The sequence below is a fragment of the Thamnophis sirtalis genome, unplaced genomic scaffold (assembly GCF_051295495.1).
Source record: "Thamnophis sirtalis isolate CommonGarterSnake01/CBP01778 unplaced genomic scaffold, rThaSir2_p1.2 scaffold_5, whole genome shotgun sequence".
Taxonomy (NCBI): Eukaryota; Metazoa; Chordata; class Lepidosauria; order Squamata; family Natricidae; genus Thamnophis; species Thamnophis sirtalis.
Genome location: NW_028261385.1, coordinates 116,702,681 through 116,715,670, shown reverse-complemented (window position 1 = coordinate 116,715,670; position 12,990 = coordinate 116,702,681). Strand labels below are relative to the sequence as shown.

Here is a 12,990-nt window from a genome sequence, read left to right as displayed (position 1 = left end):
ACTTGAGATACAGGTAAATTATTTTGTAAAGTAAGGCCACCACTTGAATAACAGAAAGGCATAAGTGTGAATATTTTATTCATTTTATATTAAATAACTTTTTTTCTAAATTTATATTATATTATATTTATATTAAATTTAGAGAAAAAGTTCTTAGATTTTTTGTCCCATAGATAGGACTGATTTATCTATCCCCATGACATTTAAATCAACATTAGTCTTAAGTGGATTGACCTTTCCTAGAAAAATTAATGTGGTGATCTATGTTTGGTAGGAGTTGCACTGTTAGTTAAAGTGCTGGTGTTTGCTGTTTTGTTTGTTTGTTTGTTTGTACCTAGCATGAGATTTAAGTGAAAATGCAGGCCTAACTCAGAGATGCCAGTCTAGGAAGAGTCAACAAATGCCTGGTTGGCTGATCCTAGATATTTACTGACAGAAATTTGTAGGAAAAATAACCCAGTTGGCAAAGGTATATGAACAAAGGAATAGAAAATAGCTAAAGGAAGAAAGAATTAGGTTACATCTGAAGCTCTACCAGATGATGGATACAACTTAACACCATTAAGTTGGAGTGGCTGATGGTAGTTTCAACATTTCAAAGCCTTGCCCTTTGAGTGAAGCTCAACAGACAATACCGATAATATTCTTGTCCTTTATTTAAATTTAGGACCAGCACAAACAGCAAAGATAGATTCTACCTCATATAAAATAAATCAAACAAATGCACAGTTGACTTCTTTTATTTTTGCATTTAAGTTTTCTGTAATTTCGGAAGTGATTCACAGACAAATACTGATCACCAACTTCTCAGATACTTGTATTTATTTCCACATGGGCTTAAGATGTTCTTGTGAATATGAAAGTGGGTACGGGTGGAAGCAAGGCCTCTTTAAGTTGCCATTGATCTCCAGAGAAAAAGAAAAGAAAATATTATTGGCACAACTTGTGAGGAAAGTAGTTTGAGGGTAAAAAGGTAGTAAAATGATGATAAAAGATGTGGATACAGAAAAGACTGCAGTAATCCAATATAGCAAAAGAGAGACAAGACCTAAAGTGGGGAAGGCTAGATAGAACAATCCTATTTTTCAAAGGAATGAATACTGTGCAATTTTCAATAATTTTTCTAATTACCTTGTGTTCACTTAGAATTTCATCTATTGAACTGATGAATTCTCCTGTTGATGGACGCCCAGGTGGACCAGGAGGTCCAATTTCACCCTTCAGAAAAGCCACAAAGATAAGTTTAATAGGCAAAATGAAAATGTAAACAACATGAAATATACATTCAGTGAAAATGAAGAACATTTGATTCTCAGAATCTGAAGAATCTGAAGACAATGGATGGATTGAAGAACATAGGGATTTTTAAAAACTGAATTTCTAGTACTTTAATTTGCCCTCAAAAACAATTTGCATAGATTGCACAAAGTTATGTCCACCACATGAAATGCAAATTGATTAAATTCATTTTACCTTTTCACCTTTCTTTCCATAAAAGCCGAGACCTCTATTGCCCTGAAATGACAGTTAATGAACATTTAACTTACACCTACGTACTTAACCAAATGGCATACCAGAAACTACATGTTCTTCTGTAATATCAGGACTTTAATACTGTTTTACATCAAATAAAATAATTCCCTTAGATACATATTTACTTAGACCATATTCTTGAGATTTGATATGTCCCATAACATACAATATGTTAAGTTCCTACTGAAAAACTTAATCAATGAAATATTCAGTGTGTGGTTATCAATAATACTAATTATAATACTTTAACACCATCAAACAACATCTGACTGTGCCAGGTGCTTGGGAAGGTTTTGCTATATGGATGAAAATGCTTCTAGTTTGATTTCCTCCTATAAAATTGAAGCTCCTGTGTAGGCTACAAATATCTTCCTGCTGATGGTAAATTTGTGCATGCCAATTTGTCTATGTATGTATGTGTGTGTATGTATGTGTATAGGTTCAAATCCCAGTAAGGGTATGGCTTGCTGATGAGAGCTAAATAGCTTGAAATAGATCTATACTAGTCTCCCTATGATTTCAGCCAAATGAATAGTTTGTAGCTATATAAAATCAGTGAAAAAATGCATAACTGCCTCAGTTTTTATAACTATAAAGTGCCAATGCAATTTGATGGTAGGAATGAATGGAAATGATTAACTTTCTTCATTTACACTTCTGTCTCTTTATCTGAGTCAGATCCAGATATTCTATTTTCAGAGGAAAAGTTAAAGAATTTTCTATGAACCAGCACTAAAACTAAAAAAAAAGAAGCTCAAAACTGATTTCATATAAATGTTTATTCCATTGTGTCCCAACAATTTACAGTATTACAATATCTCATGTTCCCCTTTCAAACAACAACAACAACAACAATTTTAGACATTTTGATTCACCTCAGAAAACATCAGAGTCTATAAATCTAAGGTGAGTCCTCAAATACTTACAATGGGCCCTGGAGGTCCTGGGGGTCCTGGAAGTCCCTAAAAACAATGTTTTAGAAACCAAGTTATCTCTCAGAAGTGTTCAATTCATGTAAATACATGGAAAAACATCAGTTACTTCACACACTGTCTACTAAGTCTACTTAAAAGACATACATTCAAAAATGAGAATTCTAAATAAAAGTAATAAATATTTAATTTTAGTAATATATTTTACTTATTAAATTATAAGCATGTTAAACTTTATTTAAATAGAAGGAAAAACAGAAAAATTTTAAAATTTGTGATAGTCCACATTTCATATACATCATACACCATTTCTTTTACTTGGAGCTGCCATCTGTGAGGATGTGACCACTCCTCATAACATTGAAGTAATGGAAACCCTCCCTTCAAACTGATGGTCCGCTACAATATTCCATTATGTAGGTAATCCAGTTGTACTGGCCCAGACCCAATTTGGCACAAGGCTACATAGTCTCCCTTACAGTGGGAGTGCAGATTTAACTGAGGTGCATGGACATGTTATGAATATGCTACTGTTACTGAAACAGTTGGGATTTTTATTGTAAATGCTGATTATTTATATTGCTTTAATTCTGCTTACAGATAAGGAGTATTTAAGGTGCTCAGAATTAGCAATGATTGGAGTAACATATAAGCCTAGTAAAATAACAACAACATCCTCTCGTTTTCAATTGTAGTGAGATGCTAGAATAGCAATATCCCCACTTTTGAGTATTTGAGTATTTATTAATACTTATAGGCCGCCCTTTTCCCTGAGGGGACTCAGGGCGGCTTACATAAAATGAGGGGGGGGGTATACAGACAATAGACACAAACAATACATAGAAGTAAAATAGTAAGCAACATTCATTCATCATTCGGGTGGGGACAGTTATCTTTGTCCCCAGGCCTGACGGGCTAGCCAGGTCTTAAGGGCTGTGCGGAAGGTCTGGACGGTGGTGAGGGTACGAATCTCCACGGGGAGATCGTTCCAAAGGGTCGGAGCTACTACTGAAAAGGCTCTCCTCCGTGTAGTTGCCAGTCGGCACTGACTGGCAGATGGAACTCGGAGGAGGCCTAATCTATGTGATCTGATTGGTCACAGGGAGGTAATTGGCAGGAGGCGGTCTCTCAAGTACGCAGACCCACTACCATGAAGGGCTTTATGAGTGACAAGTAGCACCTTGAAGCGCACCCGGAGATCAACAGGTAGCCATCTTTTGCTAGATGTCAAACTTGTTACCCGAACAGGTTAAAAACTTTTAAGTATTTTGATGTCAGTTTTCAGTTCCCTAGCAGATAGTTTGCATCTCTGAATTATATACTGTAGAGATCACAGAAATTGGATATCATCATTCCTAGATCAATTCTTTATCTCTGCAAACATTATAAATAATTGCACCTAAGGGAGATGGGTGGTTGAGAAGTGTAAAATAAATAAACAAATAAATAAAACTATACTTGGTAAAAACCTCCACACACTTTGGATTGTAAGTGACATAGGTAACCACATTCGCCACCTGTTAAGACTAGTTCCATTAGCATTAAATGGAAGAGAGAGCAAATGCTGCATTATTACAATTTCTTTCAAGAAATTCTATCATAGATGAATTTTGATAATTTTGATAAGACTAGCACCATACGTTAGCACCAAGATAATGGGTTAAGGATTTTAACAGATTAAGAAGATTAACAGAGTTGGAAGGGACCTTGCAGGTCATCTAGCCTCTATCTAGGATCGAACGCACAACCTCCTGATTGTGAGGTGAGAGCATTTACCTTCCATGTTAGAAACTTATCTTTAGCACATCAGGCCTGTTAAATACTTACATCATCTTACAGTATCAGTATTTAGAAAAGCGTTACCATTTCAACACATTTCAATATGATACCCAGACCAGTATTGGAAGAACAATTTAAGAAATATAGCTAGCTTTGTCTACACAAGCTAGGGGTATATATGTTACTCTTCTCACAGTGTGCTTTTAACAAGGATAACTGCATGTTTTATATAAAAAAAATCATCAAGTTATTAAGCCACACAGGTTTATTTTATTTTCACTAATTATTATCCAATCAGAATAACACAATAATGTATTTTTCAATGTTGTGCAATTTTGTTCAATTGAATATAGAGCATGTCAAGAATTTATTACTGTGTCTTAATTCTTAATTCTATTGTTTTATTATTATTATGCTTTATTGCTGAGTTTTGTTTTTATTGTTTACTGTTTGTTTTATTGAAATTTTCTAGTTATTGGCCATAATAAAGAATGTCAAACTACTGTCATAATCTCAGAATTTTATAATACTTACAGGAAGACCTGAGTCTCCTTCTAGACCAGGTTCACCCACTAGTCCAGGAGCACCTTGTGGTCCCTATAAATAAAGATATTTTTTCAAAATAATAATTGTGTTTTATTTTATTTTACAGATAGCTAATTTTATTATAGAAATTTATCTATCCCAATGTTACTTACAATGAAGCCAGTCAAGCCCGGGTCACCAGGGTCTCCCTAGAGAAGAACAATTTAAAATGGGAAATGTTGTTTTAGTAAACTTGAAGATACATTTTTGTATACTACTAAAACTCTCATTCCTGCAACCTTTAGCCTTTAATGCACCAAAATGGTGCATCATAGGGGAACAATTTTTGAACCAAGATACCTCAGATTGGCTCATTTACAGAATGTGAACAAAATCATGGAACCATTATTCTCATGGAACTGAAATTTGGCAAATTTTATAAAACATTTTATGACATAACATAAAATGTCATAAAACATTTCCTTTTCTGATGTTTGACTGTGCTACACAGTTCAACATGGGCTATTTTCAAGGCAGATACATCTCTGGATGTATCCCAACTTTTACAGTATATTAAACATTCTGTCATTGTTGAAGGAATTATGGAATCTGATAAAGAATTATTTCTGAAACTTTCAGATGTCCACAAATAGAACTTTATAGATTTCTTACAAAAAACCTTTATGGTTATTTGTAAAATCTGAAAGTTAAAAATGAATAGAAAAATAAAGTTCTGTAAATACAATGAAATCTATACTTATAACTAAAAGAAAAAAGTTGTGTGTGTGTGTGTGCATATGCGCATGTACTGTATGTCTATGAATATGCAAACATGTATGTATATACACACATACACTAATGGAAGAATCATGTCTGGTTCAGTTTGGTTTGGCCCAGCAACTTCAAAGAGCATACAGACATGATTCTATTTAAACTAAAAACTGGCTGTGTTTTATAAATGAAAGCCACAATGTGGCTGCTTCTTTTATGATTGCTAAAGAATAAAGCTAAGGAAAAATGTAAAAGCAAACTTTAGTCTAGCCTCTGGAAGTCTGGATTTGATAAAGTATAAAAGAAGGTGAAAGAATAAGGAAAATTATGTTTTTTTCACTTGTATGGAAACATCTGAGGCACTTATTTGAAAACAATAAGGAGAATATATATTTCCTAACAGATTATAACTGTTCACAGAGACTTACCCTGAACTTTATCGCTAATTCGTCCGGCAGTGCAAAAGGCTCCCCCTTCTGACCTTTGGGTCCCTGGATTCCCTAAAGTGATTGAAAATAAAAATTTTCAGCCATTTGTCCAGAATTGTCTGAGGATTCCTGCACTAGATTAGGTGTTGAACTACAAGACTTCCAAATTCCCTTCCAAAGTACGATTCTTTTTCTTGAGGATTTTATAGGATCATCTCAAATGCTGGGTATAGGTAGAATTCTTCCTATTATTTTGAAGGTTGGGGATCATTAAGACAACTTTACATCATAATTGATACGTGATTCCTGAAAATGTGAATGGCTGTTAGCAATTGAAATTATTCCAAGGGTTAATTATGAACAAAATAAAGAGAGATAGAGGGGCCATGTGTGGTACTGATACTGCATATTGCGCTCTGCTTATTCTAAACCATCCAAATGAGAAGAGAGTGAAAAAACTGGACTGTATAGAGTCCATTTCCAAACTGAAAAGCCAGCAGTAAATTAGGGATTGGCAAGATCAGTTCTAGGATCAAATGCTCAAACCCCTCTTTTGTGGCTTCCAGATTATGTCTCCTTGAAAATAATGACTGAAAAACAGGAAAACATTTCCCCACCATTATGAGATCAGAGATGGTCTTTTCTTTCAGTACAAACTTGTAGTTATATCCCCTGCCACAACTTATTGCTTGCTTCCACCATCCCTGGTATCTATCTCTTGCAACATGGTTCTTTGTCCCTCTTTGTCTATATGCACAACATGGCACTTTGGGACTTTTAGATCTTGAGAAAGCATGTCATATAGGGAAGCACAAAATCCTATTGTCCCTCTAACAGTAAGCCCTAGAACAGTGATGGCGAACCTATGACACGCGTGTCAGTGCTGACACGCGTAGCCATTTGGGGTGACACGCACAGGATTTCATGCGATTCATCCTCGGCTCTTGCACGGCCGCCGAGGATGAAAGAATCTGTGCTGGAGGAATGGGGGGGGGACGTGTGATCTCCCCCGCCCACACTCACTTACTGTATCGCCGCCGCCCCTTTCTGAGCGCAGGGGCTGCTGGTAAGGCGTGCGTGCCGTGCGCACACACGTCATCAGCGCGGCGAGGGAGGACCCGCAGGAGAGGAGCGCGGGAACAGTGCACGCCTCTCTCCAGTCAGGCCGGCACAGAGAGTCTACTCCTGGGACTGTCGGTTACGACCGCACCACAGCAGGGAACAGCGGAGTGCCAACGGGAACTGTGAGCGCCATTCGCAGCAACTATAAATTGCGCAAAATTATGTTTTTGTCGAAGTGACACACAACGCGAGTTATGCTCGATTTTTTGCCGATTTTTGACACACTACGCCAAAAAGGTTGCCCATCACTGCCCTAGAACATACTTGAACCCCTGTATGCTTGAAGGAGAGCCCAAGCTGTCTCACAACTCAAGATGCACAATGATGCATCTGTGTCTGATTGCCTTCAGCAAATCTCACCATGGGAGCTCCCGTAGATAAGGAACTAACATTTGCTGAATATTTCAAGCCCTGATAAAGTATACCATTCTACCCCTCGCGCTCCAGACATACAAAAGATGTGATGTAAATCTCCATGCAGCTGAAAAAGAAATAAATAAATAAACTTTCTAAACTATCTCCCTCATTATAAAGAAACTCAGAATAAAAATATATATATGGATCCTTAGCACTCCATCAACCACAGCTCTTCCAATGACTCATTCCTTTGTCCCTACACATTGGTTATCATTGATTAATAAATTAAAACATTTGTTTACACTGTCAAACCCTTTCTCCCATTTGAAATTAAAATGGGCTATCTTCATAGAATGAACAAATAATTCTTCAAATGTTATTTAATTTTTCCTCTAAGTAGCAAAACTGTTTCTATGAATTAGGAATTTAGATGATCCCTGAACCAACTCCACTTCTATTTTTTTGAGTAGCAGGGTTCATTGTGGTGGTTTTTGCCAAAAAGGACCCTCAACAAGATACCTTGTTTTCTCAGATACTGCTCACCAAACAGAGGAAAATTAATTATTTCTTCACTTTAAAATATGTTATATATCCCTATGAAACTGAGCAAGTTCTTTCAGTACAGAAAGGACAAGTATTTTTGCAATCTTATTAATGTGTCTCAAAACAAGAAAGCAGGAAGTTTCCCCCCTCCTTTTTTTAAAAAAAATCCTGTAAATTATTATGATTTCCCCCCTCTGAAAATTGTCATTATAATCAATCATGGTCCTCAACTAATGAGCACATAGGATGACTGAACTGCAAAGTTTTCCAAAATGACTACTAGTCAACCTGGAATTTTCTTCTGATAATTATGTTTCAGCTTTAGGCAATCCACCTTTTGTAGGACTTCAGCATATAATCCTAATATGGTAGATTCACAAGAATGCTAAGCTTCCTCCAGCAATGGAAACCCTTTTCTCTCACTTAGTAGAAGGGAACAATCTATTCTTGATTTTGCTGTTAGCTTTATGTTGATTTATTCAGTGTTCATAACTCACAAAAAAACCAGGAGTCCCACCAGGTCCCTGAATTCCCTGTGGACCTGGATCTCCCTTGGTCCCATTGCAACCATCGTGGCCTGGTTTTCCTCTTGATCCTCCCTGACCTGGATGACCCTGTGGAGACAATATAAATACAATTATGACTTGCTGTTTTTGCTTTCTTCTTCTTGGCTTTCTTGGAATTCCTAAATGTTCTTACATTAGTGCAAGCAATTGTCCTACAGGAAAAATGGAATAAAAAGTACTATTTAATTCTATTCTGTTAAGAATACTATTCTATAGTTCAAACATATATCTTTGAGAATATGGAAAGAAACAACTAGAAACAAACTAGGATATCAGCAGAAACAGAAATACATAGATAACAGGTAGGGAAGAATAGCACATTTTTAATACCTTTGCATTCCTTGCATTCGAATAGCTAAGGTAACTAAAATCCAGTTTAAATATGACATTAAGTGAGTAAGAAGACCTTACTGAGGCTGCATTCTATATGCAACCTTTTGGAAGTTAACACATTCTGTATATGCATGACCTGCCATGAGAAATATGTAGTGAAATAGGTTTAGTAACTATAGTAAAAGGAGATCTTTTCCCAGGAAATACAGTACATAGTTTAGCACCAAACTGATTATTTTTTACCAGGACAAAAATCAAAGAGTACCAGCTTTCCCATGTGTGCTTGGATCAAAAGCAGAAGAAAGTGAGCTGAAGTTAGCAACATCTTGACTCAAGAGCAATAAAGAGAAGTAAATCCTTAATTCTCCATCAAGAGGCAATTTCTCCCCTATCAGTCCTAAGGGACTAAGGAGTCAATGCCACTGGGTCTATCTATCCAGCCAGCATTCTATATATATATTGTCAATTAAATCGCAGTTCTGTGAACTGCAGACTAGGTACTGCAACAGAGTAGAATGGTGCTTCCTTCTTTAGGTATTGAAACCCCATTGGAACCACAGAATGATCGTTTTGTACAGTGTGGAGAAGTATCTTCTGGCTACATGATATTATGCTAAAAAAATTGCCTTGAGGATTTGTTCAAGTTTTAAATCCCTGAAAACTATTGTAAATACTACTTTTACCATTATAGCAATGGAGAAGGGGGTTTAATTATTAAAAATGTCTTTAATGTAGTTTTAGAATATTGGAGAGGAATTTTTAAAAAGTGTGATGACAAATATCTATGAGTAAATGAATGTCATTAAAATATGTATGAATACAATTGATATGCCTTTACCTATCCTAATTCTGGGATGGAAAGTGGTTTCCATAAGCATACTATAAATTGTTCATGAAATAAGTCACTCTTGTTATCACTTCTTATGCAAATTTTGTTGTATTTTAAGTTTGTGCTTTAGAACGGAAGAAGAGCAGCCACTAATCCATTTCATCAATTATCCTTCTTTCCAAAGGAAAACAAATGGCTCAAATTTTATTCATAGTTGATTTATAACTTTGGCTATTCCCACTGATGTTAATATTGAATTGTATAAGAGAAAATGAGAAATAGTAGCAGAAGGTATGAGTTATTAATGGATACTTTCTTTTTCAAGGATTTAGCTTACTGCCAAATCTAAACATTCCTGGGAGTGACATTGGAAAAGGGTAAGGTTTTTTTTTATCTTGCTGACTCATTCTTGGAGCAAACAAATGTACAAATTCAATGCTACCCAAAATAAAATGATATTCAAATCACATGCTCGGGACAATGGTTTCCAGAAGAAGAAATCATCAAGACAGGGAAGATAGGCTAGTGAAGAAAGAGAATCATTCTTGAATCCAGAAAGCTCTGGCATAGCTCAAAATGGATTTTTTCAGACAGCAAAAAGTTTTGTGTCAAAATCTCTAATTGGCTGGATGTTGCTTGATACTGCCATACATTTTGAAGTAGTAGAAATAGATGACCCCACTATGCCTTCTGATCATTTCCTAAAGACACTTCACCTTAAATATACAACAGCTACTTAGCATTTTAGAGGAATACATATCAAGGAAATAATATTATATACATCGAGGAGCATATATGCACCAAGAAATCTCCAAGAAGGGCCAAACAAGGAAAGAATAAATGGTGATGAGTGCTCTGGCTCCCTTGTGCTTATCTAAGCTATGCTATTCTTATTAAAGGATCTGGAGTAAAAAACAGAAAATTATATTTATCTTATCATATATGATAAATGAATCCTCCATTGTTCTTCATACTTTGAAAATTACTACAGGCTGGTTTTCCAGATCATGTGAATATTACATTTGTGTGATCACTGCCCATAAAATCACATAGGTTGCTTTTTCCTTTTCTCTGTCTTTACGATATACTTTGCAGCATCTGCAGGCTGCTTTTCCTTGTATGACCTTACATTACCTTTCATTTGCTGCCTGAAGGCAAGTCCCATGAAAGTTAATGCAACATCCATATGTGGAAAAGGAAAAGTATTTTCTAGATTCAGCTCTGCCCTGCAAAACACATTAGAAGGGTGGGTGAATGAGTCAAGCAGTTGAAAATAGCCATTTGGAATTTCATTTTAGTGATGCATGTGGGTGGTAAAAAAAAAGGTCTGATGTCAAAGGGCATGGAAGAGGAAGCTGATGCTGGGAAATCTGTCTGGGGATTTCTGTGAAAGTGCCTAGGAATAAATGTACTTTGCTTATTATTTTATGCAAGGCAGCAGTTAGTAACTCTACTAACCCAAGAATGCTTCTCTCTTCATTTCTCATGGCTCTCATGTCCAGAATTTGGCAAAGGGTGAAGTAATAGATATTTAAAATTTACACTAGATTGTTTTCTGTTTAAATGCTTTTCAAGGGAATATTGCAATGGTGGGTTGCAGGCGGTATGCTCCGGTACGGGTGTACTGGAGCCTGCCCGGAGCACTGGGTACCACTCTGGTACGGTGCTCAGGAGGGCCCACCTGCCTGCCTGCGCTCCTTACCAGTCTTTAAAGTCTTCAGCGCTTCTGCACACAGCACATACAGTGCCTGCACAACACTCCTCCAAGCAGCTGGAGTGTCAAGGAGGCTCACAGAGGCGTCGCTGGATGGCAAGACGCATGTGGCATGCTCACATGCGCTGTGCACATCCATGTGGATGACGCCGGGTCTGTTCCAACCATACTGGTTGGAACAGGATCTGGAACCCACCACTGGAATATTGCTATGCCCCAACATTATGGACAATTTTCTAGGGAAGGTTGTAAAGAAGGTTATTGCATTACAACTTCAAAGGATTCTGGAAGAAGTAAATAATCTGGACTCCTTTCCGTCCGGGTTCAGATCTGGGTATAGAACTGATAGCACTCTTGGATGACCTCTGGTGGGAGAGGAGTTGGGGTGGTGCGACTCTCTTGTTTTTCTTATCTTTTCAGCAGCTTTTGATACCATCAATCACAGTATGCTTTTGAACCAGCTTCAGAAATTGGGCTGTGTGCGTGCGTGTGTGTAGTGCTGGTTCTCCTCTCTCCTGCAAGGTTGGTTCCAGGGCAAAGAGATCCAGCCTGTGCTCCCCCCCCTTTGTGAAATACCTCAGGGCTTGGAGCTCTCTCCCCTCCTATTTAACATCTACATGCAGCTGTTGGTTGAGTTTGGTGTGAAATATCATCCGTGACACCCAGCTTTATATCTACACCCCAGGCTGTCTGATTGATGCTTGGAAGTTCTGTCTCAGTGCCTGGACACTTTGGAGGCCTGGATGGGGCGCAACAGGCTTCAGCTCACTTCAAGCAAGACCAGGTGGATCTGGAATTTTGAACCTCCTGGTTCTGGGGACCTTCCATCTTTAGTTCTGGGTGAGATGGCACTGCCATAGATAGATCCAGTACATAATCTCGGGGTCCTCCTGGATTCATGGCTCCTGCTCAAAGAGCAAGTAGAAACAATGGCTAGGAGGGCCTCACATACTGTAGCTCAAGGCCGTGCATCAGTTGCACTTGTTCGGGGATCGTATTTTGTGTTATTTGTTTTATTTTGTTGTCTAGAGTTACATAAAAGTGAGATGAGTGCTCTATAAATCTACTAAAGAAATACTTAAAAAACAAATTTCTCTTCAGCATGCAAAACATTAATTCTAATCTCTGCTCTCTATTCTGACTATGTCTGAAATCTAAGATCCAACCCAATAAGATCATGGGACAGTGCAGCATGAAAATTCATCAGCATCGCCTATGTGTAAACAGCTAAAAACATTTATTTCAGTCAGCGTTTAAATAACTTTTAAAAACATGATTATGGTTTGTTTTTAATGCTGATCTTGTATTTTATACATCTGAGTTTGGCTGGAGAAAAAAATAAGCTGTTTGTTATAACATATGTATTATTTGGTTATTAATAACTTGAATTATTTACAGGAAAGACTATCATAACAGTTTCAAATTTCAATACAAGGAACAAACAATTACTTACAGGAATTCCATCTGCACCGGGAAACCCTGTGACTCCTCTTTGTCCCTATAATGAAAAGGGAAACATGATGTAGTAGTCACCTACTTTTTGCATTTGTTCTTTATA

At 37.0% G+C, this 12,990-nt stretch overlaps 1 protein-coding gene across 1 annotated transcript in view; it reads right to left on the bottom strand.

The window, feature by feature from the left end:
• The window catches only part of COL4A2 (collagen type IV alpha 2 chain), a 180,346-nt gene that overhangs the window by 80,394 nt on the left and 86,962 nt on the right, over window positions 1–12,990 (bottom strand). The window contains exons 6-13 of the mRNA XM_087716708.1: window positions 12,886–12,930; window positions 8,488–8,604; window positions 5,969–6,040; window positions 4,943–4,978; window positions 4,779–4,841; window positions 2,460–2,495; window positions 1,474–1,515; window positions 1,132–1,218 (exon numbers count right to left, since the gene is read on the bottom strand). Coding sequence (XP_087572834.1) covers window positions 1,132–1,218; window positions 1,474–1,515; window positions 2,460–2,495; window positions 4,779–4,841; window positions 4,943–4,978; window positions 5,969–6,040; window positions 8,488–8,604; window positions 12,886–12,930 — 498 coding nt within the window. The remainder of the gene's footprint in view (window positions 1–1,131; window positions 1,219–1,473; window positions 1,516–2,459; window positions 2,496–4,778; window positions 4,842–4,942; window positions 4,979–5,968; window positions 6,041–8,487; window positions 8,605–12,885; window positions 12,931–12,990) is intronic.